This window comes from Micropterus salmoides, unplaced genomic scaffold, assembly GCF_014851395.1.
Source record: "Micropterus salmoides isolate LMB-PRFRI ecotype aquatic unplaced genomic scaffold, ASM1485139v1 Ms_hic_scaffold_17, whole genome shotgun sequence".
NCBI classification, from domain to species: domain Eukaryota; kingdom Metazoa; phylum Chordata; class Actinopteri; order Centrarchiformes; family Centrarchidae; genus Micropterus; species Micropterus salmoides.
In genome coordinates, this window is record NW_024040817.1 from 2,560,762 (window position 1) to 2,578,681 (window position 17,920).

Below are 17,920 nucleotides of genomic sequence, written 5' to 3' on the forward strand. Positions count from 1 at the left end.
GGACCATAATTTACTAAATGAACATCATGCTGTGTTAGAAAACTAGCGACTGAGACTATGAACTCATCGGAAATTGTTTGCTAAGGTAATAAATCAGCTGAGATGAAGACACATTGTGTCATTAACTTCAATGCGATCGAGCTTCTTTTCACAACCTGCTGGCCTTTAGAAAGAACGTAGGTTAACCTTTCAGAGGTTCCTGCTGGTTCAGGACAGTTGCAGGAGAGCCCGCTAACTGCTGCCACAATTAGATTTCTTCCTCACAAAGCTGGTAAATCTCTACTGCAGGACGCAATTTCATTATTTTTTACTTTATTTAACATCCCGTTACATTAGAAAACGCTCAGGTTTGATTACATGTAGGTCTGTGTCTATATTGTTCAAGAACCCAAAAAGTAGCAATTCAAACAAACATGTAAAAATACAAAATCTGCATAAGACAGCAAAGAACACACAGATGCATATTTATATAATACGAAAACAAGTGTATGAAAGTCCATTATGTGCAGGAACAAGCACTGGTTACCAGTAAGAAACCTAATCGGTAAAAACATCATCAGAATCCTTTACATTAATCTCATATTGAAAAAGTCATATTGCGATTATTGTAGACAATATTGTGATATAATGGTAACAAATAGTATCATTAGTCTACTTGAAGGAAAGGTATCAAGGAAAACAGCTTTTTAAAACACTCGTCACAGAAAACTACAAAGGGAGAGTGTTGCTCTCAGGAGGAGGCGGCCAGAAGGAGCACATATTGGCACAGCGGCACCCCGGATCTGATTAAATCTACATCTGTACACAGCAGAGGAACCATCCACAACCAGGAGGAGGAACTAGTATAAATTCATTCACTTCCTTTTAATCCCGGTTACCTTTAACCCACTAACCCTTATCAACCCCCTAAATGTGTATTTATATTTTACAGCCTGTTCATAGAAGCCTCCTCTATTTGAGCTGTTGCAAGATTTTAACCTGATAAACATTTGCTTACCCACATGATCCAAACTCTAACAACTCTTTGATATAATAACGACTTTGTGGTTCAGCTTAAAAAGACACCAAAGAAGAATATTTTCTGATTTCATTGGGGCTGCAAGTGGTCCACTTGTTTTCCAAACTACAGAGTTCTGCACAGGTGTCTCAAAAATGATGTCTCACATGTGAGACTCCATCCACTTTAGCAGCTCTGTGAGGCTGCACTCAGCTTTGAGCTAAATGCTAACATTAGCATACTCAAATGCTCACACTGACAATGCTAACATGCTGATGGGAAGGATGTTGTTTGCAGGAACTTCACACTGCGTCTTCCTCATTCTCATACACAAGACTGTCGGCGGCAGCAGGGTTGTTGGCTGCAGGGATAAATATTAAAAAGATTATGTATGGCTAACGTACTAAAGTAAATTAGTTATTAATATTATTAAGTCTTTCAAACATTTATTAGTGCTGGGTTTGCTGCAGAATGATATCGAGCAACAGAGATACTTACAAGAGTCACCATCTGTAGACCCAGCAGAAAACAGAAAAGGGATTTTTTTTTTAAATGATCAAAATCAGCAGCAGACATCACTTTTATCAGATTTCATCCAGCTCCCTCTGAGTAACTAAAGGCTTTACACTACTTTTAAAACATACACTGTTGAAAAACCCACTAATATCTGTCAAAATAATTGAATTATGATTCCCAAAACTTTCAGCACTATTAAAGGTCCAGTGTGTAACATTTAGGAGGATCTAATGACAGAAATGCAATATAATAAACATAACTATGTTTTCAGTGGTGTATAACACTTTACATAATGAACCGTTATGTTTCTATTACTTTAGAATGAGACATTTCTATCTATATACACCGCCGGTCCTCTTACATAGACGCCGCCATGTTGCGCCGCCATGTTTCTACAGTAGCCCAAACGGACACAATGCTCTACAGAGCTATAGAAGTACAAAAGGGAAGAAAAAGTAGTCGTCTGGTTTATTAGACGTAAGAAGAGAAATTTGGACAAATGGAGGAACACCTATTATTTAGAGCCAACAGAGCGTGTCGAAAACCATAGCTTCTCCTTCTAGTTTGCAAAGGGAGGACTGAGCGGTGACTGAGCCATTGGTTGCAATTCACAACCCTCACCACTAGATGCCACTAAAACCTACACTGACTGAACCTTTAAATGACGACATCCATTTTTTCATGTTATCAAAACAAATAAAATAAAAAAACAGTATCGGCCTGGTTAAGGCAATCGTTGGTGATGTATTGTACTTACCGGTAACGCATCTCTTGCTAAAGACCACTAGAAGCGTTCCCACGATCACACTCACCCCCACAAACGGAACAAAAGTAACCACTACAGCAATACCTGCAGTGCTGGGAGGCTCTTGAGCTAAAACACAAAACAAGACATTCAACTTTAGTATTAAATTTCAAATCGCTTTCAGCAGCACTAATATTTGTTACTTTCAATCTACTACAGTGTTGATGTAAGTCAGTACAATATTCACATGGTGATAATTATGATCTCCTAAAAAATGAAATCTGTAATACGTGCTTGGGAGGAGAAAAACATCTGGCTGTTAAAAAAGTAAGAAATTCACAACAGCAAAAGCAAAGAGATTGATGTAGTGAAACAAAACACGGCCCCGTGCTGCTACTAATGGTCAAAAACTCCACCCTTAAATACTGAAATACCCAAAGATTCTTCTAGTTTGTGATCAGAAACAATCCCAGGTGTGGATGTGGAACTTTACTAACATGACTGTGTTATGCAAGAAAAACTTTATGAAAAACTGTCCAAATGAAAAAACTACAAAAGACCAACTATAGTTACATAAAGTTTCTTACCCCATTCCTTCTGAACATGCAACTTGGATGCAGGGTGTTTCACTTCACAGGTGAATGTAGACGTGTCATTCCTTAAAATGTCCACACTGTCTCTTCTCTGGAAGGTGTCGTCTTCATTTGGGCGAACGCCAAAGGTAACCACTCCGTCCTCTTTAGTTAGAACACGGCCGTTTCTTTTGATATTCAGGATGACGTCTTTTGGGTAGAAACCTGTGGCCAGGCATGTCAACATGACCTTTGTCTCAACTGGTGTGCTCTTTGTGAACACGTAGACTTCAGGTGGAGCTGGACAGAAAAAAAGTTATTATTTGCTGGTGGCCAAACAGATCCGTATCACTCCGCGACAAAGTAACGTTAGAAAGTAACACCACTTTGTGTATTCATAAAGAAATGTCTATTGATGAAATAAAACAAAGTCAAATTGTAGTGTGTTAGCCTATGTTCTTTTTGCCATACTTGGTAACCATTTTATAAAATGCGCCGAACAACGCCCCTCAACTGTGATGTAATAAGCGTATACCACGGCCTGTCGTGAGCTATTGCTTAAATGTACAACCCAGACCCCGTTTCCCAGTTTTAAGGCTATGATGGTGAAAAAAAAGGGAGCTTTCTACTCCCTAGAAGAAGCTCCTGAACAAGCCTCAAACTACATGTTATTATTTTAGTTATTTGAGTTTCTTTTATCGTATTCTCAATTCTTGTCGTCTGTCTTCATCTCTTCTGGCTGAAACTTTCATGATGATACCAGACCGTTCTCATCTCAGAGCATCCAACACCAGAACAAAACAAAACGTAGTTATTTGATGCCAAAGGTACCCTTCAGCGTCTCAGAAACACGTCGGGTCTCTATGAGACAGACCGGAACAGACCAGAAGTACTAGCTATCTAGTGCTAGCGAGCTGTTAAAGGCGTTGACAGCCCCCTGAAGCCAGCTGTGCACATCGCCCATGAGCCTCCTTTGTGTTGCTGGGACGTAGCAAACGGTGACGTTTCATACGGATGCTGAAGGGTACCTTTAGTTAAAATAGTAATAGGATTTAAAAAACGAATTTCGGTTAAGATTACTCAATCGTCCAGCCTTAGTCAACAGTACGTCAAAGCACTGTAATATGTAAGTATTTGGAAGGGTTTGTGCTTTTTACCCACCGACTGTATGACCAGTAATCAAATACCATTTTCACCACATGGCTTTTGTTTACAATTTCTTGACCATTTGAGTTTTGCCTTTGTGATGCAGACCTGACCAGTTGGAAAATTTAAACCATGTATCATCCTCACGCTGGTTCGATACAGAACCTGGACCTTTAAGTGTGAACCCGCCCTTAAGTGACTTTATTAACCTCTTCATACTTGAACTGAATGCAAACACACCTTGCAGACACACAAGAGCACATGCAAAGTTGCACACTCACAACAGGATGCAAAGATCAGAGCCCTGCTGCATGGGTCCTGACGAAAACCAGGAAATACGACCACATTACACCAGTTTTAAAATCCTCACTCTGGCTATAAGTCACTGAGAGGATTGAATTCTCGTCTACAAATCACTCTGTGGCTCTGGCCAAAATATTTCTCTGATATGCTTGTGCCGTACGAACCCCTGAGAACCCTTAGGAATAGCTTACTGTCTGTATCAAGAGTAGGAACAAAGGGCTAGCGTTAGCTCTAGCAGTTTGTGGTGAGCTCATGCACATGCTTTGGGAAACATTAAAAAATAAATGTAAGAGTGTTAGTAGAAATACTCTTTGAAAACGCTCTGAAATCAACTGTTATCAGGAAACAGGGCCCAGATCATTATTTTCTAGAAAACTTACTGGCATTTTGAAGCTGCATTTGCCCATAGTCCACAAACTTCCTCATCCACTCCATGCACTCGTTCTCCAGATAGCCCATGGTGTATTCTTTTAGGACCTGGACATCATCCCACTTCCTCTTGGTCGGGACGGCCGCTTCAGTTGGGGCGACCCAGACTTGGTTGGCGTCGTCAAAGGACAGGAAGTCGTTTCCATCGTAGCTGTACATGTCCACGCCGCGGTGGAACCTAATCGTGCCGTAAGGCTGCTTGTCGCCCTCACAGCCGTGCATCCACTGAAGAACATGGATGTCTGAAACCAAAAGTTATGCTAGGACAGTGAGATGAATGGATAAATACAAAGCCAGAGAGGATGATCAGACAAATTTGAATATTTATGATTTTCTGGTTAAACATGAAAGAGCCCTTGTTTTATTTTTGCTAAAGCATTTATCTGTAAAGTTATTACAGTTGTTGGTTTCATGTCCTTCATCAAAAAATGGTCGCAGTCCTTGTTTCATGGATCTTACCTGAGTCATTCTGTCTCATGCGTTTCATCAGGATGTCGATGTTGACGTTGAACCACTGCTGTTTGCTCAGGCGGGACTGTGTCCCTTTGTTCCAGTAATCTGCAGGCAGTCTCTCTTTCATCCAGTCCTGTTTGGGAACTTTCTGCTGGTGCTCGCTGTCGAAGTAGTCGATCATCCTGCCGTCCAGCAGACCCATGGCTGTGAACTGGTGGATGCCCGGGAGTCCGACAGGTTTGGAGAAAGCCGTGTAGATGTAATAAAGGGAATGTCTCTCTGAGAGTCACACAGACAGACAGATATTTATTAGACAAGTCAGATAATTCATTCAACCCTTTGGGAAGCGTGGTTTAGTTTTAAATTGATTATAATTAGCAGTACTATGTTTTTCCACTGTTGATCAGATTAAATCCACAGTTGTAGGACATAATTTTGGGCTCTGGTAACGTGTGATGGGCTTATGTAGTTTCTCTTTTTAACATGAAACAAATATCAGGAGGTCAACTGACTAAACAAGCTTGACAATGTCTCTTGTTTGTGAAGATTCTCAGTCATCCAGGTCATAGTTCTCCAAAGAAGGTTGAAGTCAACGGCAACTGGACTAGGTTGAAGATACTGGAAGATGTTTTGTCCCTCATCCAAAGGACTTCTGACTGACTGGTAGGGAAACTAAGCTATTTAACCTCAGTGGGGTCGTTTGCCAGCATCGTCCAGTATCTACCTATAGTGGACCTCATCACAGCCACAGAATCGGCCATTAGGAAAAACAAATTAACAGAAACAGAAGCGGAACAGCTCAGACTAAAGGTATCTGCAACCCTTTCTAATGCGAAGGCTCCCCCTTCCAACCTCACCATCCAAGAAAGGAAAGCTGTGACATCACTGAGCAAGGATCAAAACATCACTATCCTACCTGCTGACAAAGGAAGATGCATGGTAGTCCTTAAAACAGCGGATTACCAGAACAAGGTCAACACACTACTAATTGACCCAAACACATACGAGACACTGAGGCGAGACCCAACCAGCAGATACAAGAAAAAAGCCAATAGAATGTCTACAACAGCTACAGAAAGACAACACCATCTCCCGTGAACAATATTACCATTTGTATCCTGGAGAAGCCATTCCATGTATTTATGGACTACCCAAGATACACCAAGAAGAAGCCCCACTCAGGCCGATTATCAGTAGCATCAACTCGGTCACCTACAACATTGCCAAACCCATTTCTACCATCTTAGCTCCCTTGGTGGGAAACATGCCACACCACATCCAACACTTCGTTGACTTTGTAAACAAAGTTTGAGGACTGAAACTGGACCCAGATGAAACCATGGTATCCTATGACGTGACTTCTTTGTTTACCTACATCCCCACCATAGAAGCAGTAGAAACCGTAAGGAAACGGCCAACAAGACCACACCCTGGACAACAGAACTAGCCTCAGCCCTGACCAAATCTGCAAATTACTCAACCTCTGTCTAAACACCACCTATTTCCAGTACAATGGAGGATTCTACAGACAGAAGCATGGCTGTGCCATGGGCTCACCGGTATCCCTGATTGGGGCGAACATCTACGTGGAAGAAGTGGAGAATAAAGCCCTCAACTCGTTCAGAGGAACAGCACCGAGCCACTGGTACAGAAATGTGGAGGACACCTGGGTCAAAATTAAAAGCCAGAAGTCAAAATTAAAAGTGCAAGCCTTCACAGAACACATCAACTCTGGAAAGCAACATCAAGTTCACACGAGAAGATGTCCTCAACAACTGTTTGGCCTTCCTGGACTGCGCTGTACACATTGAAGAGGACAGGAGCCTGCTAATTGGTGTTTACAGAAAACCCACACACAGACCAATAGCCACTCTTCGATTCCCACCACCCACTGTAGCACAAACTAGGGGTCATGAGAACACTGCACCACAGAGCGGAAAACATACCAACAAGCACCCAAGCCAGAGAGAAGGAACTGAACACCTGAAGGGGGCACTTACAGCCTGTGGATACCCTAAATGGACCTTTGTGAAGACAGCCACAAGATCCAAGAAGAACAAAACTACAGGGGATGAGGAGAAGAAGGTCAAACGCAACAACATTGTGATTCCATACTTGTCTGGAGGATTTTCAACAAACACAACATCCCTGTGTTTTTTTAAACCCAAGAACACGCCAAGACAGATACTGGTCCACCCCAAAGACCGCACACCCAAACATAAGAAAAGCAATCTAGTGTATGCGGTCCAATGCAGTGAGGAATGCACAGACCTGTATATTGGGGAGACTAAACAACCACTACACAAATGCATGGCTCAACACAGAAGGGCCAACTCCTCAGTTCAAGACTCTGCAGTCTACTTACATCTGAAGGACAGAGGACACTCGTTTGAGGACCACTAGGTGCACATTTTAGACAGAGAAGATGGATGGTTTGAAAGAGGTGTCAAGGAAGCCATCTACACCCGGGCTGAAAGGCCATTGTTGAACAGAGGAGGGCGTCTACGTCCAGGAAACTCAACAAACGTAATCTATTGGCCTTAGGTGAGGATGCCAACGATGGTCGTTCAGTCTTGGCCTCGGGTAGTCCTAACGACTGTAACGACTGTCTTTACAACAGCCAGGAACACTAACGAACCAGCAGTATTGACGATCCTGGCAAACAACCCCACTGAGGTTAAATAGCTGAGTTTCCCTACCAGTCAGTCAGGATGAGGGACGAAACGTCTTACAGTATCTTCAACCAAGTCCAGTTGCCCTTGACTTTAACCATCTTTGGATGACAGTGTCTCTTATCTCTCTAAAGATACTGTTTGCAGAAATATGGCAGTTTCATACTTGTGTTTGATGTTTGGCTACTCACAGGGTGTGACTTCAAGTGTTTCCCAGAATAATAAGTTCCATGTTTAGTTAATAGATGGATTTCAACAAACTGACAAAATTGTCTTTTTTTTATAGCGGATTATCTGATCAATCCTACAATATTTTATGGCCTCAAGAAACATGAAACATATGCATCTTATTACTTGCATTTTCACTTGATGTCATCACTTAGTTGCAGTATCTTAGGCATGTGGACTGGTCGGAAATTCATTTCTAAAATCAATTATTTCCTATATTTACCTTCTCCTACTTCACATTAACAAGTTAGAAAACTCTCAACTTACCACTGTTCACCATCAGTCCCGTCCCGAGGAGAATGGAAACTGCAACCAAATACATTGTAAACACAAAGTTCACTGCCTTAATGTTTTTTAAAACTCATCAAGTTGAACTGTTGCTGCTTCCTTCCTTCATCTCATCCCTATACATGCAGTACATGGTGCATTTGGGTGGTGCTCCAAATGAACACACTGTTGCTGCTTTTTACTCAGGTTCCATTCAGGTTTCAGAAACACATCTGTTTGTGCTGCATGAAATTAATCGTGCTTTTATTCAGATGACTGACAATTAAATGAATAATTTCTGCACTGACAATGTGAATATTTATTTTTATTTAATTACAATTTTAACAAGTGACTAATCACTAACCACATAAAGTGTAAAGTACATTGACATTATTTTGGGCTCTGGTAGCTCTTTTAAAGTTTCCTAAACAAAGGAACACTTGAGCTGCTGCTACTTCCTCATTAGGTGTAAGGGTTTTTTGTGTATGTCAGTGTAGCCAGCTTGAATATACACTGAACATCTAAGACTTTCTCTTTGTACACAAAAGGCCCATTTCTTTCAAATATTGTTCACAATTCTGTCAAAATCTGTGTTAGTGAGCACTTCTTCTTTGCTGAGACAATCCATCCACCTCACAGGTGTGGCATATCAAGATTCTGATCAGACAGCATGGGGATTGCACAGGTTTGCTTTAGGCTGGCCATAATAAAAGGCCACTCGAAAATGTGCAGGTTGACTGTATTGTGTGTGTGTGTGTGTGTGTTTATTGACTCCTCTTCAAATGGCTGTGCGAAGTTGTTGGATATTGGCAGGACCTGGAACACACTATCATATATGCCGATCCAGAGCATCTCAAACAAGCACGAACTGGGATGTTTTCAGCTTCCAGGAATTGTGTACAGACCCTTGCAACATGGGGCCGTGCATCATCATGTTGCAAAATGAGGTGATGGTCATGGATGAATGATTGATTGAGCTTCTTTATTGATTGTAAATATAAAAGTGGCACCTCCAACAACAGATGCCCCAGCTACACAATAAACCCAGACAGCTTATTTCCATTGTGGTCCTTGGCATAACAGTGGGCCTCAGGTTCTCGTCATGGTATCTCTCTGCATTCAAAATGCTATCAATAAAATGCACTTTTGTTTGTTGTCCATAACCCCACCGCCACCATGGGCCACTCGATCCACAACGTTGACATCAGCAAACCGTTCACCCACACAACGGCATACACGCCCTGTGCCATCTGCCCTGTACAGTGAAAACCGGGATTCATCCGTGAAGAGAACACCTCTCCAAAGTGCCAGACACCTTCGAATGTGAGCATTTGCCCACTCAAGTCTGTTACGACGATGAAGTTGCAGTCAGGTCGAGACCCCAATGATGAGTATGCAGATGAGCTTCCCTGAGACGTTTCCTGACAGTTTGTGCAGAAATTCTAGGGACCTGGCGGCTTTTAATGATAGAAATGCGGCAGCGGATGCTGTAGCCTAACGTTATATGGATCGGAAGTGCCCAACACTTGCAGTTTGTGTTCATATCTTTCTTTCTTAGGTTGAAAGGCGATCCAAATAAAATTTTAATGCTTTTGTGGCGTCTATGTGGGGAGTCGCGGTGTGATCCGCTATGTTAGTCTGTTGTTTTGCCCTCCAGGTCACTGCGCATGTCACACGACAAGCATTAATGGTGCCTTCACAGATGCTGGCTTTTGAACTTTGCGCCGATAACAATCCGGATAGTCCTTTTCCACTTTACTTTTCTGGGTGTTGTTGATATATGGCTTTCGCTTTGCATGGTAGAGTTTTAACTTGCACTTGTTGATGTAGCGACGAACTATGTTAACTGACAATGGTTTTCTGAAGTGTTCCTGAGCCCATGTGGTAATATCCTTTACGCATTGATGTTTGTTTTTAATGCAGTGCCGCCTGAGGGATCGAAAGTCATGGGCATTCAATGTTGGTTTTCAGCCTTGCTGCTTATGTGCAGAGATTTCTCCAGATTCTCTGAATGTTTTGATGATATTATGGACTGTAGATATGAAATCCATAAATTCCTTGCAACTGTATGTTGAGAAACGTTGTTCTTAAACTGTTGGGCTATTTGCTCATGCAGTTGTTCACAAATTGGTGAACCTCACCCCGTCCTCGCTTGTGAATGACTGAGCCTTTCGAGGATGCTCCTTTTATACCCAATTATGAAACTCACCTGTTTCCAATTAACCTGTTCACCTGTGGAATCTTCCAAACAGGTGTTTTTTGAGCATTCCTCAACTTTCCCAGTCTTTTGTTGCCCCTGTCCCAGCTTCTTTGGAACATGTTGCAGGCATTAAATTCAAAGTGAGGGAATATTTGCATAATACAAGTTTATCAGTTTGAACATTAAATATCTTGTCTTTGTGGTGTATTAAATTGAATAAAGGTTGAAAAGGATTTGCAAATGAATGTATTCTGGTTTTATTTACATTATTTAACATCCCAACTTCATTGGAATTGGGGTTGTATTAACAATTGACAACAAATATGTGCAATGTGCCAGGTTAGTGCAAGATATGAAATGAAATCATATTTACACGTGCAGAGACATCTGCAGAGTGTCAGTGGGGGACCCGGGTCTTGTTAATGAGGCTGCAGACGGGAAGAAGCTGTTTTTGTGGCGAGAGGTTTTGGTCCTGATGAACCACAGCCTCCTGCCAGAGGGGAGAGTCTGAAACAGTTGTCAGCTGCAATCTTTCCTCCTCGCCTCAGAGTCCTGGAAGCGAAGTGATGGAAGATAGCAGACAATCATCTTCTCTGCCGAGCGAATGATGCGCTGCAGCCTGCCCTTGTCCCTGGCAGTGGCAGCAGCGTACCAGATGGTGATGGAGGAGGTGAGGATGGACTCAATGATGGGGGTGTAGAAATGCAGCATCATTGACTATGGCAGGTTGAACTTCTTCAGTCTTCTTCTTCTGTCTGGGATTGAAAGTAGAGCTGTCTCCAGTGAGGTGTTAAAAATGTTAAAAACAGCTGATCAGCACAGTGCTTCAGGGTGGATGGGGAAACACCATGGAGTCCGGCCCAGCTGCTTTGCAGGGTTTCTGCCTCCTGAATAGTCTGTTGACTTCCCTCTCTGAGATGGAGAGAGGGGGGTGAAGTCGGCCCTCCGGTGTACAGGGGCTGAAGCTGAACCAAGGAGTCATGGGGGATGGTGTCTGATTGACTCTCAAAGCGGCAGTGGAACTGGTTCAGCTCATTGGGCTTGGTGGAGTGGGGGGCTTTGGGTTTGTAGTTTGTGATCTCTCTGAACCCCCTCCAGACAGAAGTGGCGTCGTTTGCAGAGAACTGGTTTTATAATGTCTCTGAGTACAGTTGTTTAGCTTCTCGCACCTCCTTGCCAAGCCTGTATGTGAAACGCCCTTTTGCCTGTATGCAGGAATCAGATGGAGCATCACGTTATCAGAGTGTCTCAGTGGAGCGCATGTGACGGCGGGATAGGCACTGCTAACTGTGGTGTAGCAGTAATCCAAAGTGTTCCCCTCTCTGGTTGGACACCGTCTCTATTTGGGGAGTTCATGGCTGAGGTTTCCTTTGTTAAAGTCACCAAGAACAATAACAAGGGAGTCCGGGTTCGTCTGCTCCACACACAGTATCCGGTCGGCCAGTATGAGCTGTGCATCGTGCACGTTGGCCTGCAGCGGAATGTAAACACCGACCAGAGCGAATGAAGAAAACTCAGGGGGAGTAAAACGGTTTATAGTTAATGATAAAATATTCTAGATCAGGAGAACTATGCTGCTGAGAAGGCCCTTCACCAAAATGTCCAATAATTCCACTGATGATGGGAGAAAAGTGGAAAATAAATCTGCTCGAGTTGTTCCCCTGATTTTCATGAGCTCTTCTGTGGTGAAAGAGCTCCGGGAATCCCAACCGAAAACTGAGTTAACACAAAAACAAAACACCGAGGCAGCTATACGCAGCGCCAGCTTGGATGTTCTCCATTTTGGCGATATGGGGGTGCTCAACGCCTGATTTTACATGGAACTACCAGTTTTCTCCCAGTAAGTTAATATACAGCCTACTGAAGTAAATATCAACATATAATGCTGTAACTAAAAACTTGAAAAGAAAGAAGCTTTAAATAGACTAAAGGTTTAAAGAGACTGCAGCTTCTTAAGATTAAAGTGGAGTTACCGTGTGTAACCCCCACGTCGCACGCACTGCCACACAAACACACATGATCCGGCTATCAGTCGACTATAGGCAAGAGTTGACGATTGTGATTCGACTATGTAAATCCTTAGTCGGGACAGCCCTACTGTAATTACATAAAGTTTCTTACCCCATTCCTTCTCAACATGTAACCTGGATGCAGGATGATTCACTTCACAGGTGAATGTAGACGTGTCCCTCCTTAAAATCTCCACACTGTCTCTTCTCTGGAAGGTGTCGTCTTCATTTGGTCGAACGCCCGAGGTAACCACTCCGTCCCCTTGAGTTAGAACACGGCCGTTTCTTTTGATATTCAGGATGACGTCTTTTGGGTAGAAACCTGTGGCCAGGCACGTCAACGTGACCTTTCTCTCAACTGTTGTGCTCTTTGTGAACACGTAGACTTCAGATGGAGCTGGACAGAAAAAAGTAAAGTTATTGTTTGTAACAGAAATGTACAACCCAGGCCCCGTTTGGTTAGGTTTAGGAAAACAGTAAATTATGTAACATAACTTATTTATTTAACTTACATAAGTAAATAATTTAGTCCAAAAAATTGTTTCGTCCAAAAATTGTTTCGTCCAGTAGAACCGAACACTGGAGCAATACATGATGTGCTGATATGCTTGTGCCAATACGAACCCCCGAGAACTTTTAGGACTAACCTACTGGCTGTCCCAAGAGTAAGAACAAAGAGGCTAGGGTTAGCTCATGATGGTTTCCGGTGTGCACATGCACAGTAAGCCGGCTGCTTTAGGAAACTTGTAAACATTTAAGAGTGTTTAGTGTAGAAACGCTCAGGGCCCAGGTCATTATCTTCGAGAAAACTTACTGGCATTTTGAAGCTGCATTCGCCCATAGTCCACGAACTTCCTCAACCACTCCATGCACTCATTCTGCAGGTAGCCTTTGGTGTATTCTTTTAGGACCTGGACATCATCCCACTTCCTCTTGGTCGGGACGGCCACGTCAGTCGAAGCAACCCAGACTTGGTTGGCGTCGTCAAAGGACAGGAAGTCGTTTCCATCGTAGCCGTACTTGTCTATGCCGCGGTGGAACCTAATCGTGCCGTCAGGCTGCGTAACGCCCTCACAGCCGTGCATCCACTGAAGAACATGGACGTCTGAAACCGGAGGTAATGACAGACAAACACGATGAGCTGGGTCAGATTTGAATTTTTGTGGTTTTCTGGTTAAACATGAAACTATAATAAACATATTATAGCTGTTGATTTAATGGTCTTCATCAAAACGTTGTTGCTGCCCTTCTCGTTTCATGGATCTTACCTGAGTCATTTTGTCCCATTCGTTTCTTCAGGATGTCGATGTTGACGTTGAACCACTGCTGCTTTTTCAGGCGGGACTGTGTTCCTTTCTCCCAGTAATCTGCAGGCAGTCTCTCTTTCATCCAGTCCTGTTTGGGAACTTTCTTCTGGTGCTCGCTGTCAAAGTAGTCGATCATCCTGCCGTCCAGGTGACCCATGGCTGTGAACTGGTGGATGCCCGGGAGTCCGACAGGTTCGGAGAGAGCCGTGTAGGTGTAATAGAGGGAATGTCTCTCTGAGAGTCACACAGACAGACAGATATTTATTAGACAAGGCAAATAATCCATTAGGCTCAGTGGGCAGAGTGGTTTAGTTTTAAATTGATTATTATTGGCAGTAGAAATACAAGTTACTGGGGCAGAGATGTGTTTGGTATTTCTCTTTTGTTTGGAATTAACAGAAAGAGAACGAGAGGTGGAAAGAGTACAGAAATATTCTACTTAAGTAAAAGTAAAATTACTTGTGAAAAGTAAAAAGTAGCTCATTTAAAATGTACTTAGAGTAAAAGTCACTCTTTTAACCTCCAAAAATAACATATTTATATTGATTTAATATCTTATTTATATTTATTATATACTGCTTGTTATATAAGCCACATTGTGCTTTACATTTACATTATGATTTGGGGGGGGGGAGGGGTATGGTGTACAGGGGCTGAAGCTGAGCCAAGGACTCAATTCAAATGAGCTTTATTGGCACGAATGTGTAACAACAATATTGCCAAAGCATCATACAAACTACATAAGAACAATGAACCCCATACATTTCATTAAACAAGTAATTAAAGCGTAATTTAATCAAAGCGTATGTGTGTTTGTGTTAAAAAATTAAAAATATATTAAAAATTAAAATAAAATAAATAAAACAGTAAGCATGTGTGTTAAAGAAATAAAAATATATTAAAAATAAATAAAATAGTAAGTGTGTGTGTTAAAAAAATAAAATGTATTAAAAATTTAAATAAAATAAATAAAACAGTAAGTGTGTGTTTATTAATAGACAAAAAATGTAAAAAAAATAATTTATTGATTAAAAAAAAAATCAGAAATCAGTATCAAATGTAAAAACAATACAATTACTAAAATATCAAATGATCAAAATAATAATAATTTGAATATTTGTACAATTATTTATCAGTCGGAGGTTCCACTGGTTGTCCTCACTTCATGGCATGAGGAGATATTTTGCAGCTTGATTTGAATTCGAATTAGGGGTATATTTGGGAAATGTTTGCAAAGTGTTTTTGTCTTAGTGTTTTATATTTGGGGCATGAGATTAGAAAGTGCAGCTCTGTCTCTACCTGTCCCCTGTCACACTGGGAGCAGAGGCTCTCCTCTTTTGGTAGCCAGCTCTGTCTGTGGCGACCTTTTCTATGGCCAGGCTGTGTTCACTCAGTCTGTATGTTGTCAACATTTTTCTTCCAGCAAAATCTGGCCAAATTTATTAGTGAACACACTTCTCTGCCCTTCTAATTCAGCAGTTACCCACCCAAAACCCTACGCAGAGTCGCAGTTTAACACACTTCTCTGCCCTTCTAATTCAGCAGTTACCCACCCAAAACCCTACGCAGAGTCGCAGTCTAACACACTTCTCTGCTCCTCCATTCCAGGAGTTACTTAGTGAAAACCCTATAGTGACGGTGTCTGCCCCCCCGACAATCGAAATTATTTAAATCAAAGGTAAACAGAAGAGGAGCTGTGCATAAAAACCTCAAATTAAAACCACAAGAGCAACAGTGCAAAATATAGGAAAATTAAATGTGGACTCTTAAACATCAGATCTCTCTCTTCTAAAGGTGTACTAGTAAATTAACTAATATTTATTTTGTCTTACTGAAACCTGGCTGGGTGATGGAGAATATGTTAGCCTAAATGAATCCACCCCTCCCAGTCATATTAATACTCACATTCCACAAGGCACAGGCCGAGGAGACGGAGTTGTAGCTAGACTCTAGCCTACTAATCAGCTCTAAACCTAAACTAAACTATAACTCATTTGAAAGTCTTGTTCTTGGTCTTTCACCCAAGTTGGAAATCACTGCAACCAATTCTCTTCATTATAGTGTACTGAGCACCTGGTCCGTACTCTGAATTCTTATCTGAATTTGCTGAGTTTTTGTCAACTTTAATCCTTAAAATGGACAAAGTTATTATTGTAGGGGATTTTAATATTCATGTGGACGTTGAGAATAACAGCTTTAGTACTGCGTTTATCTCTCTGTTAGATTCCATTGGCTTCTCTCAGAGTGTTCATGAACCGACTCACTGTTTTAACCACACCCTCGACCTTGTTTTGGTGTATGGTATTGAAATTGAACATTTAGTGGTGTTCCCACAGAATCCCTCTTTATCCAACCACTGTTTGATAACTTTTGAGTTTGTATTGCTGAACTACACGCCATTGGGCAAAAATTTCTATACAAGATGTCTAGTTACGACTTCATGAGCTTCTTTAATGATAAAATTCTAGCTATTAGAGACAAAATTCACCAAGACCTGCCCTCAATTGGCACAGACTTATCTCTTAACTCAGGAACCTTAGAAACAGCTGTAGAACCAGATATATGTTTAGACTGTTTTGCTTCCCTCAATCTTTACCAACTAACTTCAATAATTTCTTCATACAAACCATCAACCTGCCTCTTAGACCCCATCCCGACTAGGCTGCTTAAAGATGTTTTACCCTTAGTCAGCACCTCTATACTAGATATGATCAATCTATCTCTATCAACAGGCTATGTACCACAGTACTTTAAAGTAGCTGTAATTAAACCTCTTCTGAAAAAGCCCAAACTTGATCCGGATGTTTTAGCAAACTATAGACCTATATCTAACCTTCCATTTCTTTCTAAGGTTCTGGAGAAAGCAGTTGCTAAACAGCTGTGTGACTTTCTACAGAGCAATAGTTTATTTGAGGATTTTCAGTCAGGATTTAGAGCTCATCATAGCACAGAGACAGCACTGGTGAAAATTACTAACGACCTCCTTATTGCATCAGACAAAGGACTTGTCTCTGTACTGGTTTTATTAGATCTTAGTGCTGCATTTGATACCATTGACCATCAGATCCTATTGCAGAGACTGGAACTTTTCATTGGCATTAAATGAACCGCTCTAAGCTGGTTTAAGTCCTATTTATCAGATTGATTTCAGTTTGTACCTGTTAACGATGAGTCCTCCATGCACGCCAAAGTTAGTTATGGAGTTCCTCAAGGATCTGTCCTCGGACCAATCCTCTTCACTTTATATATGCTTCCTTTAGGCAATATTATCAGGAAATATTCCATAAACTTTCATTGTTATGCAGATGATACTAAGTTATATCTATCGATCAAGCCAGATTAAACTCATCAGTTAGCTAAACTTCAAATGTGCCTTCAGGATTTTAAAACCTGGATAACCTGTAATTTTCTAATGTTAAACTCAGATAAAACTGAAGTTATTGTTCTGGGGCCGAAGCACCTCTGTGACGCATTATCTAAAGATATAGTTTTTTGATGGCATCGCCCTGGCCTCCAGCACCACTGTGAGGAATCTTGGAGTTATATTTGATCAGGACATGTCGTTTAAGTCTCACATTAAGCAAATTTCAAGGACCGCCTTTTTTCACCTACGTAATATTGTGAAAATCAGGAACATCCTGTCTAAAAATGATGCAGAAAAACTAGAAAAACACATGCATTTGTTACTTCTAGTCTGGATTACTGCAGTTCTTTATTATCAGGCTACTCGAAATAGTCCATTAAGACTCTTCAGCTGGTCCAGAATGCTGCAGCACGTGTTCTGACAGGAACCAGGAAGCTTTCAGGCTCCTCTCCTGTGGAACCAGGTTCCAGTTTGGGTTCAGGAGGCAGACACCATCTCCACATTTAAGAGTAGGCTTAAGACTTTCCTCTTTGATAAAGCTTATAGTTAGGGCTGGCTCAGGTGAGTCTTGAACCATCCCTTAGTTATGCTGCTATAGACCTAGACTGCCGGGGGATTTCCCATGATGCACTGAGCTCCTCTCTCCTCTACTTTCTCTCCCTCTCTACGCAACCTCATCCCATTAATGTATGTTACTAACTCAACTTCTCCC

General features: G+C 41.7%; 1 protein-coding gene across 1 annotated transcript in view; it reads right to left on the minus strand.

Moving 5' to 3' along the window:
- Positions 1-292: 292 nt before the first annotated feature.
- The window catches only part of LOC119908108, a 119,336-nt gene continuing 101,708 nt past the window's right edge, over positions 293-17,920 (minus strand). Inside the window, exons 8-17 of the mRNA XM_038725860.1 lie at positions 13,806-14,078; positions 13,352-13,642; positions 12,650-12,934; positions 8,329-8,367; positions 5,168-5,440; positions 4,660-4,950; positions 2,846-3,130; positions 2,271-2,387; positions 1,496-1,507; positions 293-1,358 (exon numbers count right to left, since the gene is read on the minus strand). Of these exons, the coding sequence (XP_038581788.1) occupies positions 1,300-1,358; positions 1,496-1,507; positions 2,271-2,387; positions 2,846-3,130; positions 4,660-4,950; positions 5,168-5,440; positions 8,329-8,367; positions 12,650-12,934; positions 13,352-13,642; positions 13,806-14,078 (1,925 nt within the window). The 3' untranslated portion in view covers positions 293-1,299. The remainder of the gene's footprint in view (positions 1,359-1,495; positions 1,508-2,270; positions 2,388-2,845; positions 3,131-4,659; positions 4,951-5,167; positions 5,441-8,328; positions 8,368-12,649; positions 12,935-13,351; positions 13,643-13,805; positions 14,079-17,920) is intronic.